This window comes from Myxine glutinosa, chromosome 5 (genome assembly GCF_964187855.1).
Source record: "Myxine glutinosa chromosome 5, kmMyxGlut1.1, whole genome shotgun sequence".
Classification (NCBI taxonomy): Eukaryota; Metazoa; Chordata; class Myxini; order Myxiniformes; family Myxinidae; genus Myxine; species Myxine glutinosa.
The window spans coordinates 139,168,708-139,181,847 of NC_136265.1; the positions used below are offsets into that span (position 1 = coordinate 139,168,708).

Sequence of the window (13,140 nt, forward strand, 5' to 3'; positions counted from 1 at the left end):
AGAGGACCCAAATGACCCAGAGGACCCAAATGACCCAGAGGACCCAAATGACCCAGAGGACCCAAATGACCCAGAGGACCCAAATGACCCAGAGGACCCAAATGACCCAGAGGACCCAAATGACCCAGAGGACCCAAATGACCCAAATGACCCAGAGGACCCAAATGACCCAGAGGACCCAGAGGACCCAAATGACCCAAATGACCCAGAGGACCCAAATGACCCAGAGGACCCAAATGACCCAGAGGACCCAAATGACCCAGAGGACCCAAATGACCCAGAGGACCCAGAGGACCCAGAGGACCCAAATGACCCAGAGGACCCAAATGACCCAGAGGACCCAAATGACCCAGAGGACCCAAATGACCCAAATGACCCAAATGACCCAAATGACCCAGAGGACCCAAATGACCCAGAGGACCCAAATGACCCAGAGGACCCAGAGGACCCAAATGACCCAGAGGACCCAAATGACCCAAATGACCCAGAGGACCCAAATGACCCAGAGGACCCAAATGACCCAGAGGACCCAAATGACCCAGAGGACCCAAATGACCCAGAGGACCCAAATGACCCAAATGACCCAAATGACCCAGAGGACCCAAATGACCCAGAGGACCCAAATGACCCAGAGGACCCAGAGAACCCAAATGACCCAGAGGACCCAAATGACCCAGAGGACCCAAATGACCCAGAGGACCCAAATGACCCAGAGGACCCAAATTCTATGTATGTTTCTATGATGATGTATGTTTTGGTGAAAGTACATAATGTGAATACTAGTAGCAATTTTACAAAAACCATGGCATAATTTCAAATCTTGACCCGAGATGATAATTATGCTACATCATAATTTCCATGTGCCAACCTGGGCGGAATCCAAGTGGATTCACTTGACTTGTTTCTGTTTATACTGAAATGAACGTTGGAGCTAAATGAGAGAAAGGAACAACTTCACACAGACGGGAAATAAAAAGGGGAAGAGGTAAACGATTACATCAACACACCACAAGTGAATCTAGTCGAGTGGCAGAAATTGGAAGAAGAACAAAACATTGAGGTGCAAAAGAAAAAGCATCGTTCATCTCATCAGAAAGAGAGAAGACACATTCAGATGCAGGAGAATTTCCTGATCCCTGAGCTCTCATCCTTCCTTCTTCCATGTGTCTCTCAGTCATGTCCCTCCACACTGCCATCTGTGTTTTCCACAATGTTCTCTTCTGTGTTCTATCTCCCTCTCCCGTGTGCTATTTATCTCTCCCAAAAAGTGAAATGAAGACAGAGTACGTATACCACAAGCTCGTACCACTTTTGTTGAGTAGACATTCTTTGCTTTGTAAACAAATCCAGTACTTCCTTCTCCAATTTTGGAGATAACCTTCCACTTCCTGAACTGAAAACAAAAGCACAAACAGAGCTTCACAACAGTGCTTCTGAAATAAAACAGAAATAACAAAGCCATGTTTAAATGATTATTTCACATCAACTCGATAATTATATCATCATCATCATATTCATGTTCCATAGCCTCGTCAGAGCAGATGCTTGGCCACAATGCTGGTAATGTCACCACTCCGGCTCAGGAAGCTCGGGCACAAATTTGAAATGTGCTTTGGGTGCCAGCGATAGTTTGCCTCCTCTTTGTGAAGGACACCATGGGATCTTTAATGTCCACCAACTAATTCCCGGCATAAGGATGAAAAGTTTGACGTCCAACCGAGGGACGGCACACACATTGATGAATTACACGGCCAATGAAACAGACGGCACACACATTGAAGAATTACACGGCCAATGAAACACCGGAATGACAGTTTTTTTTTGTTTTTTTTTTGTTTGTTTTTTGTATACAAGATCGAGGCTCGTGAAAGAGCGAACATTAATCACACAGAAAGACAAACCGACACATAAAACATATAACATAGGGAGCGGTAGACAAGATGGGGAGAGAGGGGGAAGGACACAAACACAACATTTGAGAGCAGGGACCGAGAGACATGGAGACATCGAGAGATCTGAGAGAGGGCGAGGGCTTTGGGGGGGGGGGGGGGGCGTGGGAAGGGGGCGGTGGGAGAGGTATAAAACATATGGACACTGCCAGGACTTCCAGGAAAGAAGTTGGAATTTCAAACAAGGTGGATCTGGGGTGAATTAGCGGGGGTAGAAAAGATCAAGGTTTTGGATGGGGGAAGAGAGATGAGAGAGAAGATAGAGAGAGAGAGAGAGAGATGAGAGAGATGAGAGAGAGAGAGAGAGATGAGAGAGAGATAAGAGATGGTGGTGAACAGCTGTTTTAAAGACCTGGAGGGAGGAGTGGGATTGAAGGGAGTGAGGGAGTTTGTTCCAGAGGTGGGAGAAAAGAGGAATGAAAGAGTGAAGGTGAGCAGAGAGCCGAGATTTCGGCAGTTTAACCATCAGAGGGTTGCTGGCAGATCTTGTGCGACCTGTAGGAATATTTGGGGGACAGAGCACAGTTCATAGCTGGGTTGGGATTCAAACCCAGGATAGGCAGCTCACATCAACGACTGTAAGATATCTCATGGCAACTAAAAAGGAGGAAATAATTGGTATAATAAATTAATATAGCAATACCACCAATTATGTCATAACGTAATTACACCACTACCAAACTTGCGTCGCCTCAACTCACACTTAGATCGCTTTATAAACCATACCTTTTATTCTCGAACGTTTTCAGAACTGCCAAGACTGATAGAAACGACATAATACATCGCAAAGTACAAAATTGGGAGATTGCAAAATCGTAGACAGAACAACTGTATGTTTGTGCATTTGAACACAGCTGTCATTAATCAAAATAAGAGGAATATCACCGGTAAAAAGTGAAATACAATACGGGAAGTGGCGACGTCAGGAACGCGTCCCACGCTTGTCTTGTTAATGCTAATGTCAACTAGAACGACATTCTTCGACGTCATGACATCGACTGATGCCTCCACACACATTATTGCAACATAATACATACTTGTACCAAGTTTGATTTAAATTTATTCTGCTGCTCTCAAGTATCACATTTTTACGTAACATGACCTAAGACCTCACCAAAATCACAAAATCACCTCACTTCTCACATTTGATGCCAAAATATAATCAGTTCATCTTTGCATCATAATGTACACTGAAACCAAGTTTAGGCAAAATCCCATCACTGATTCACACGTCAGAACAGTGACAGATCTTTTCGACCTGACATGCCCTCTGACCTTTGGACAATCCGCGGAGGCATAAAAAATTGTTTTGATTAAGGACGTTTTGATAATCATCACACTTTTCAGACCCTGGTGTTGGGCTAGCGGCTAGGGTGCCGACTTAGGATCCAAGGATCCTGGGTTCGAATCCCGGTCGATTGCTGAATTAACGCCAGGGGGGTTGACTCAGCCTGTCATCCTTCCGAGGTCGGCTAATTGAGTACCAGTTCACTGGTAATTCCCTGTTTGTCGTTAAAGGCGGCAAAAAGGGTTGGCGTCAGGAAGGGCATCCGGCCGTAAAACATTGCTTCAAAAAGGGGACCGAAAAACAACAACAACCACGGTTCCCGAAAAAGGCCAACCCCCGCTTTGCGGGGAAAAATGGCCTCTAAAGGTGTTTTTTTTTTCTTTTTCAGAACGCATCCCGATGCAAAGTGAACTATTACTGCAAAAAGGTAATCAAATGTCTTGCTTACCACGACCTGCCCCACATCGTACTCTTCACCCACAACACTGTGAGTACTGTAATCACTGTAAGGACGCTCATCATCTTCACCATGATGGGAGAAGATAATGGAAAGAAGAGGCAAAATTAACATAAAACAGATATTGTGACAGAAAAAGGTCAATGGACAGAATATCACGTGTTCAGACGTGTGTGCACTGTGCAAATTAGACATCAATTTCACAAATTAGTCTTCGTCTTCTTCTTTGCCAGCCAGGTGGTCACATACCATATCCTCTCGTAAGAGGTCAAGGGCTGAGAACATGCAGAATTGGCCCAAGTCTTTCAGGAACTGGTTGGCTTGGCCTGACATGATTGTCGTGGGTAAAGACAGAAATTTGTCGTTTGCTCAGGGTGCCGGCGTTGATTTGAGAACTCTTCATGAAAGACACCAAGAGATGTTTAATGTCTCCAAACTAATGCTACCAGACAGAATACCCAGCACAAGGTCTATCTGAGGTACCACACATTTGTGACCAAACACACGACCTGTGAAGCACCATTTGATTTTATGAAACGGATGGAATCACCAGGAAGTACATTGATCAGGATATGCTTTCCACAGTTGGAAGTGAGGGGAAGCTGACATTTCTGGCATTAACCCTTCGTCGGACCAAAAAAGCCAAATATAGTCCAACACAGGGCCTCACGAGCAAGACTAGCTCTTTATTCGACAGTGCATGGTCAGGATGAGAAGTAAATCAGACCGGAGAGATCAGAGGTAAATTCGCTCCGTCTGTACAGCCATGTTGGACACAGTACAACATATAAATGGGGGGGGGGGGGGGGGGATTCTCTTCAGGAAAAGAATAAACGAATAATGGTGGAGGAAAAACACACACAGACGTATCTGAAACAGTGTTGGACAACAACGAAGAAGGAAAATTTAGGTTTGTAGATGGATATTGAAGGGATATATATTTTAGAACCAGACAAAGCAGTCTTCTTCCACGTTCATATTTAGCACAAGACTGTGGAGTAGCAAGCATTATTGGCTGAGAAGGAGGATATACCACTGATGCCCTCTGCTGGTCATGGCAGGAATTTGGAATTTGTCCAGGGTGCCAGAGATCGCTCGCCTACTCTTCGCGAAGGACACCATGTGACCTTTAACACTCACCACCAAATGTCGGCAGATGGGACACCCGGTTTAACCACCATCTCCCATCATCCATCCTCCTGACCATGATCTCTATGAACCGCATTAAGCCTTCCCAACCTAAACCTATTACTTGCTTCTTTCCTCCAACTCATTTATCATGTCGTTTTACATTTTCATTGAAATTGATTTGCTCTCTCAACATCATCTGGTACCATCTATGATCCAGAGGTTGCCTCTTACAGATCACCATTCAAAAGTTGATTCTGCATTTTTAACTTCCTCATCTATTCTTGTCTGTTCATTTTAATGCTTGCCTTCCTCCTTTTCCATCAATATTACCAATCAATATTTTTTGTATTGGTTGAGGTGATGCTCAGCTCAGCTTGGCCAACTATTACACATTGGATGCCTCTGCACTACAGTTACACCTGTGACCGAGTGAAGCTGATGAAACACCGCCATGGCGTTTCTGGAGGATCAAAACAAAATGTTTGGACCATGGACTGGAAAGATTACTGTGATGAGCGGAAAGTTGTTTGTGTCACCGTCATGAGGAACAAGCAGCCACCACCGACAAATTGAAAAAGTGAAAATATCAACTCTCAAAACTCACCAGTTGGCGTCTCTTCCTCAACAGGTTCATCTGATAATTTAGACTCGGCATTCCTGCAGAAAATAAAGATTTTGTGAAGCTGTCGTTAAATAAATGTCACAAATAAGAAACAATGTCAAAATAAAAATGCAGTCGGGAAGGTGATAATCAGACTGCATCAGTTCATTGTGTTTTCTACATTCAGACAGCAAACCACACCCTGCACTGCGCTGCCCTAGCAAGCATCTTCAAACACAGTTGACAATGAAGCCAAGAAATGTCACATGGGTGAAGATAACCAAAGAGTATGCTTTTTTTAAACCACACTTTTTTCTTTCCCCTTTCATGTCCCAAGCTCCCACACTCACCTCTGAGCTCTCCAAACTGAGTTTAATCCCCAAGAGTTCTAAAGTTCCAAAGAGTCATTCTGCAGGCTTATAATGGATACTTCTACAGGGGTTCTAAAGGGTAATTCTTATGGGTTTTGTTTTTTATCTTCGTGTTGGTTCTCAGGCCTCACAGGCCTTTTGGTGTAGGTTACCAGCATCGGTGCTGTGGTTACATGAGTGGGTGCACGTGTGGATATTTGGAGAAGCGTTTCCTGAGAAGAATAAAACAAGATCGAAAGTCTACCAGTGGCAAAGCCGGACTTGTTTGATACTTCAGGTGAAGAGGATCGTATGACCTGGATAGCGATACCAGTTAGCAAATAATGTTCGTGTTAATTTTTTTTTGAAATACCAAGTCTCTAAGCTGTCTGTTACCATGGAAGTAAAGAGACTGTGCTGATACACTGATTTATTCCATATGTTTTGAGTCATCAGTGAACCATACAGCGCTTCAATCCATTAACTTTGCAGTCACGACAAAGGGATTGCCGTGTTACAATAATATTTACTGTATCGTTTTGTTACAACAACATTTACTGTGTTACAATAATAATATTACGAATATTATTGTAATAATAAATAATAATAATCATAATAATATTGTGTTACAATAATATTTACTGCATCATTTTTATTAATGTTATTATTATTATTACGAAAATGAGACTTTATGAAGAAACCTGGGCTAATTTGTCTGGAACGGCGTGAAGGCGAGCCATGAAGGGATGAAGCCTAAGGCCTATACGTACTGTCGTTGGAAGACCTGCAAAGCCTATGCATTCGATATTTGATGGTCGTTTAAACAATCGGTTTGTTTGTGTTTCACACAGAAAGAAAAATGTAAAGGTAGAGCATAGCGATTGTGATATATGACAGGTTCAAAAATATGTTCGTCTTGAATGGCATTTAAATCAAAATGGCGTTGTGTGGAGTCAGCCGTCATACACGCAATGACATCACAGACATAATCACATCACAGACATAATCACATCACAGACATAATCACATCACAGACATAATCACATCACATCATCCCTGTCATGTGACCAGATCCTCAGCTCTGATTGGTGTACTTTTGTGAAGGACATACATACATACTGACAGACAAACACTGATCCAGACGGCTTTGCCCCACAGGATACGACGTAAAAGTGGTGTGTTTGTGGGGACTCAGGTGTTGATTATATTAATGTATTAAAGTTCCTTGCTTTGAGGCCTCACAAAGCTAAAGCATTTGGGGGTGTTCCACGATATATTCTTTTGATGCGATTGTTTTGTGATATAATTTTTGACTGCCACTGACAAAGTTTAAGACTCGCCGACAACAAATCCCGAGAAAATCGGAAAACGTTTGACTTTTTCAAAAAAAAAAACAAAAAAAAAACAAAAAAACATCGCACCAGTCCAAAGGAAGCGGTTCAGTTGGCCATTTTAAATATGAAATTGGCAAAGCCGAGAAACGCACAAAATCCGTAAAAATTACCCTTAATAACCTGGTAGAACAAGCCTTTAGAACCCATTAGAATTACCCTTTCGAACCTATCGGAATTATCCTTTGGATACCTTTACAATTGCACCTTAGAACCAATTAAAATTACCCTTTTGAACCTTTAGAATTTAAAAGGGTGGGTTAGAGGTTCTTCTTATTCATTTTTGACAGACGAACATAGCCATATATATTGAAGCGGTTTCACCACTTAAAAACGGTGGTGAGTTGATTTGAAACCCCTTCCTGAACGGACAGACTAACAGACTGGCGGAGAATAGATAGACTAGAAAGGGCATTCGGAAGAGCCAATACCTCTGCAAGATTCAGCAGTTTACGTTTTGTATCCCACCAAGAGGCCGGATCCGATTCCGGACGTGAACCAAAACCGAATTGGCTTGTTTTTGTCACCTGTACAAATCATGCACCGAGTTTTGTTACAACTCGTCTGGAATATCATGAGATGTATCGTTTTTGGCCTTATCACTCATTGGAAAAAAAAATCACTGAAACTTTAAAAAAATATATTGTATTGGGATTCGGATATTCAACAAATTTGAATCAATTCTGCCACATATTGGTTTTAGCCTGAGCTTATTACTCAATGGTGAGGAATCACTTTTTTAAATCTCAGATCCGAATCTTCACCAAAATGTCATCATTTCAACCTTGTCACACACTCAACACCTCTCCACCAAATTTCTTTGAATCCCTCAACAACTCTTTGAGATTTCTGGCACACAAACAAAGAAATAGACAGACAGGAGTGAAACAACATAACCTGTGCCCACCGATGGTGGAAGAGCTGAAAACATAGAGAGACAATCCGAACATTTAGTTTTGATAAACTGGAAAGACATGGCACGATTCAAGCAATTAAGAGTGTGGTGATGCGTGACCTGGACGGAAGATCATGTTTATTTTGTTCAAGATTTGACCTGCTGCTCTATTATCAGTTCATGCTCTCTCTCGCCATGCTCTTCCATGAGACTCCATGTTGCAGAGAAACAATGACAATGGAAGATGTAAAAACAGAACAAAAGGAGTGCCGGTTACCTGAAATAATTAATCGGGTCATTTTCCTTGAACCATGGGTGGTTCACAATCTCCTGCAAAACAATGGATGTGTTGGAATCAAATATGAACACGATCAGGAAACACCTCCACTGGTGAGCAATTGCATTTTGATCCACAATAACAGGAGGTCAGTTACCCCAGCATGTGTGAACATACTTGTTCATGCAAATAAAACACTGCAGATGAAAACTGCATCAATCCCTCACCGTCATAGTGAGCCTCTCCATTGGATCTTTCTGAAGCATCGCAGCCAGAAGGGAAACCAATGTTTCCCTTGCAAAGGTTGTTGGACTGTTTTCCACATTGAAGTCACTCTCATCTTGTGACATCTGCAAAGAAGCAAAACAAGTGTATTTGTGACCGAATCCAAAACAATCGTCGTGATCGAATACTTACATTTGCATAATAAGCACATTCCAAACAAGTACTCACAAGTGCAACAACCAAGGTTTTTTTTGTTTTGTTTTGTATATAAGATCGAGGCTCGTGAAAGAGCTGACATTAATCACACAAAAAGTCAAACCGACACATAAAACATAAAAAATAAGGGGAGCAGTAGACAAGATGGGGAGAGAGGGGGAAGGACACAAACACAACATTTGAGAGCAGGGACATCGGGAGAAATGTGTGAGGGGGAGGGGTATAAAACATATGAACACTGCAAGGCCTTCCAGGAAAGAAGTTGGAATTTCCCCCCAAAAAAGTGTATCTGAGGTGAATTCGTGGGGGAAGAAAAGATCAAGGTTTTGGATGGGGGAAGATAAGAGATGGTGGTGAACAGCTGTTTTAAAGACCTGGAGGGAGGAGTGGGATTGAAGGGAGTGGGGGAGTTTGTTCCAGAGGTGGGAGAAAAGGGGATTGAAAGAGTGAAGGTGAGCAGAGAGCCTAGAATTTGGCAGTTTAACCATAAGAGGGTTGCAGGCAGATATTTTGCGACCTGAAGGAATATTGGGGGGAACAGAGCACAGAGAGAGCTGGGGGAGCAAGGCCGGAGAGGAGTCGGTGAAAGACAGAAAGACCACCAACCTGCCTGCGGTGAGTGAGTGAAAGGCCCTCAGAATCAGCTACATCGCAGGAGCTTCCAATGATTCTGAAAGCTTTGGTTTCAACAGCGTGAAGCCAAGCTAGGTGTGAGGCAGGAGCACCGGCCCAGAGGGGGGAACAATATTCCATTGAGCTGCGGATGAATGCCTTGCGTGTGGTGAGGAGCTCAGGTGTGCCAAGGAAGGACTTCCCACGACGGACGATGCCCAGTCGGCGACTGGCTTTGGAGGCCAGCTTGGAAATGTGGTTTTCCCAAGAAAGATCATGGCAGATAGTGAGACCCAAAAGCTTGAGCGTCAGAACTTCTTGGAGAGGATCGTTGAGAAAGTAGATGGGAGGGGTTTCCAGTCGGTCCTTTCGGAGAGACATTGTAAGAGTGTGAGATTTGTCAGGATTGAAAGACATGTTCCACTTGTTTGACCAGTCTGTGATTTTGTCCAGGTCTGCATAGAGTGAGGAGGCTGCAGACTGCCGATCTGAGGGATGAGGAATGGAACGGCAGATAGTGGAGTCATCAGCAAAGAGATAGAGAGGATTTTCCAGAGAGTCGGAGAGATCATTGATGAAGACCAGAAATAGCACAGGGCCCAGAACACTACCTTGGGGAACTCCAGCCAGAACAGGTAGGGGAGATGAGAGAAATCCATTCAGGGCCACACGATGCCTACGACCAGAGAGGACGTCCGCAAGCCATGAGTGGAGATTTCCATGGATACCATAGGAGAAGAGTTTGGTGAGCAGAGATGGGTGCCAGACCGTATCGAAGGCACGTGATATGTCAAGTGAGACAGCTCTGATTTGCTGTTTGGCATTGAGGACCTCCATCCATTGTTGAGACAGCAGAAGCAACATGTCTAGAGTAGAATGACCTGGTCTGAATCCAAATTGATGATCAGAGATCAAGCCATTGGAGAAGAGGAAGGATTTGATATCCGAAGCAATGATGGTTTGCATGACTTTGCTGATAATTGGAAGCAGGCTGATTGGTCTGTAGTTACAAGGATCTGTTTTTGCACCTTTTTTGTGTAAAGCGGTAAAGTTTGCCTATTTCCAAGATGCTGGCAGATGACCTTGAGCAAAAGAGAGGGTGAAAAGAACAGAGAGAGGGTGAGATAGAGCGGCAGAGCAGGATTTTAGGACCCGTGGGCTGATGCCGTCTGGTCCAGTTGCAGAATCAGAGTCAAGGTTTGACAAAAACTTCTCCACCTTGTCAGGAGAGAACGACACAGAGTCCAGGAGCATTTGGGTTCGACTGGGAAAGGTGGGAACAGAGAGAGATGGGTTTGGGACAAGATTTTGAGGCAAACACAGAGTTGAGGCATTCGGCTTTGTCACGTGCGGTGTCAACTGTGGAGCCATTTGAAGTAAGGGAGGGGATGGAGGGAGAACAAACACCAGAAACGGATTTGACCAGACGCCACCAGGATTTGGAGGAAGGAGACAGGTTTGAGAGTTCAATCTTGAGTGTGGAGAGATAGTGCTTCCTGGCACTCCTGAGGGCAGACACACACTTGCTCCGAGCTTGGTGGAAGGAACTGAGATTGCCTTCAGTTTGATTTGCCTTCCAAGAGGTAAAGGCAAGTTGTTTCAGGGCAACTGCCTCACCACAAGATTCAGTGTACCAAGGAAGGGAGGAAGGGTAAGACAACTGAAGACGAGATGGGATAAATCTGAGCATGAGAGAGAGCAGTTTCCTTTGGAAGAATTCCCAGGAAGAATTGATGTCAGAGGCAGGAGAGATGGGAGACCGGTCCAGATGATTGATGGCTGCTTGCAGACCGTGCCAGTCAGCCTGAGTTAAATGCCATACTCGTCGGCGCTGAGGAGGCTCTCTGAGATTGGCCAGAGAGATGTCCACTTTAACAAGCACATGACCAGAAGAATCGATTGGAGCAGAAGAAGAGCAGCAGACATTTGCAGGGAAGTTAGTCACGACCAAGTCCAGAAGAGAAGATACTCCATTGACTGAGATCCAGGTCGGGAATTTGACAGATTGTGTCAGTCCCAATGAGTCGCAGAAGTCCTTTGCTGAGGTGCCATGGCTGGTGAGAGAGGAACCCACACCCAGCCAGCTGGCATGATGACAGTTGAAGTCGCCACATATGAGGAAGAGAGATGTTTGGATGAGTTGATGGAAGTTGGTCCATGTTGTCCGACAGCGAAATGTAAATTGAGTCATCACTGTTTGGAGGACGGTACAGAACACATATGAACAAAAGGTGGGAGCGGAGAGGAAGCCGTAGCCAGAGGTGGTCCTGGGGGTGGGGTGGAGAGAGGGCAGTGCAAGGAGGGTGAGGAAGAGTTTTTGATAAAGATAGCCACCCCACCACCAGGACGAGGCTCAGGTCTATCATACCGGAGGAGGGAGTAACCAGGAAGAGATATTAAGGAATCAGAGAACTCTTGAAGGAGGAAAGTTTCTGTTAAGCAGATCAAGTCTGGATTGTCAGAAGCAACCTGAATGGAGAGATCAATCAGGTTTGAGCGAAGGCCTCGGATGTTTGAGATCCACACCGTTAATGAAGGGAGAGGGGGAGCATCGGGTGCAGGGGAGGGGAGTGGTTGGGTAAGATGAAGGATGAGAGGAGGAGGGAGAAAGAGCAGTTGATAGTGTGTCAGAGATTACAGAAGAGTTACAAGAGAGGGAAGGATGAGGAGGACGAAAGGTTTGATGGTGATGGGATGAGGAACAGTGAGGGGTTGTTTGAGGGGGGGGGGGGGGGGTTGAGGAAAGTAGAAGGTTGGGGGAGGTGGAGGTATGAGATAGAAGGGAGAGGAAGTGGGGAGGAGGCAGCTTTGAGAAGGAGGTGGAAGGAGGGAGAATTTGGGAGGGATGGTTGGGGGGGGAGTTTTGAATGGGAGGGGCAAGGGGGTAGTTTAGGAAGGGAGGTGCAAGGGGGGAGTTTAGGAGGGGAGGGGCAAGGGGGAGATTTGGAGGGGAGGTGCAAGGGGGGAGTTTAGGAGCGGAGGGGCAAGGGGGGAGTTTAGGAGGGGAGGGGCAAGGGGGAGATTTGGAGGGGAGGGGCAAGGGGGGAGTTTAGAAAGTGGATGATTAATGAAAAATGAACATTGATAACAAATTGGGTTTAAGGTGATTTTCAAGTTAGCGATCCGTTTAAGAACGATGGAGGAGGGGTGGAATGAATGAGAATTTAGAGCATGTAGTGAGAAAGAATTATAAGAGATTGAATATTTTTTTGAAATGGAATGAGTTGAAGAGGAAATTGAAAGGACCCTTTTAAATATGAAGAAAAACAGCATGTTGTAAAAAAAAACCACTGAATAAAACACTGCAGGGGAACGTTTAAACATATTTAAACAGAACCATGAAGAACAGTCTTATCTATCTATAATTCCAGCAATCTCTGTGTGTATGTTTGTATGTTTGTATGTTTGTATGTATGTTTGTCTGTGACCGCTGTTTCTCGACAACTACCGGTCCGATATACTTGAAACTTGCCAGGTATATTGCTGGGGACCCGAGGATGTGCCTTTTCAAGGTTTGAAATTAATCGGACAAGCAGTTACCGAGCTATGTCCAAAAAACGATTCAACCAATCAGAGAGCAGCGAGCTATCACGTGTGCCGAACGTGGCGAACAGACTCTGCCTCGGACGGCACATTTGAGAGCGTATTCATTTATTTCACGTTTGCAAACTATGTTGGCGCTATGTTGGCGTTAAACTATGTTTTAAAACTAATTAAAACTAATTTGCGATTCATCGTAACTGCGATA

The 13,140-nt window shown here is 44.4% G+C and overlaps 1 protein-coding gene across 1 annotated transcript in view; it reads right to left on the minus strand.

Annotated features, from left to right (window-relative positions):
• The window catches only part of LOC137428380 (uncharacterized), a 59,221-nt gene that overhangs the window by 37,824 nt on the left and 8,257 nt on the right, over positions 1 to 13,140 (minus strand). The window contains exons 5-7 of the mRNA XM_078777416.1: positions 8,567 to 8,689; positions 8,340 to 8,392; positions 5,430 to 5,482 (exon numbers count right to left, since the gene is read on the minus strand). Of these exons, the coding sequence (XP_078633542.1) occupies positions 5,430 to 5,482; positions 8,340 to 8,392; positions 8,567 to 8,689 (229 nt within the window). The remainder of the gene's footprint in view (positions 1 to 5,429; positions 5,483 to 8,339; positions 8,393 to 8,566; positions 8,690 to 13,140) is intronic.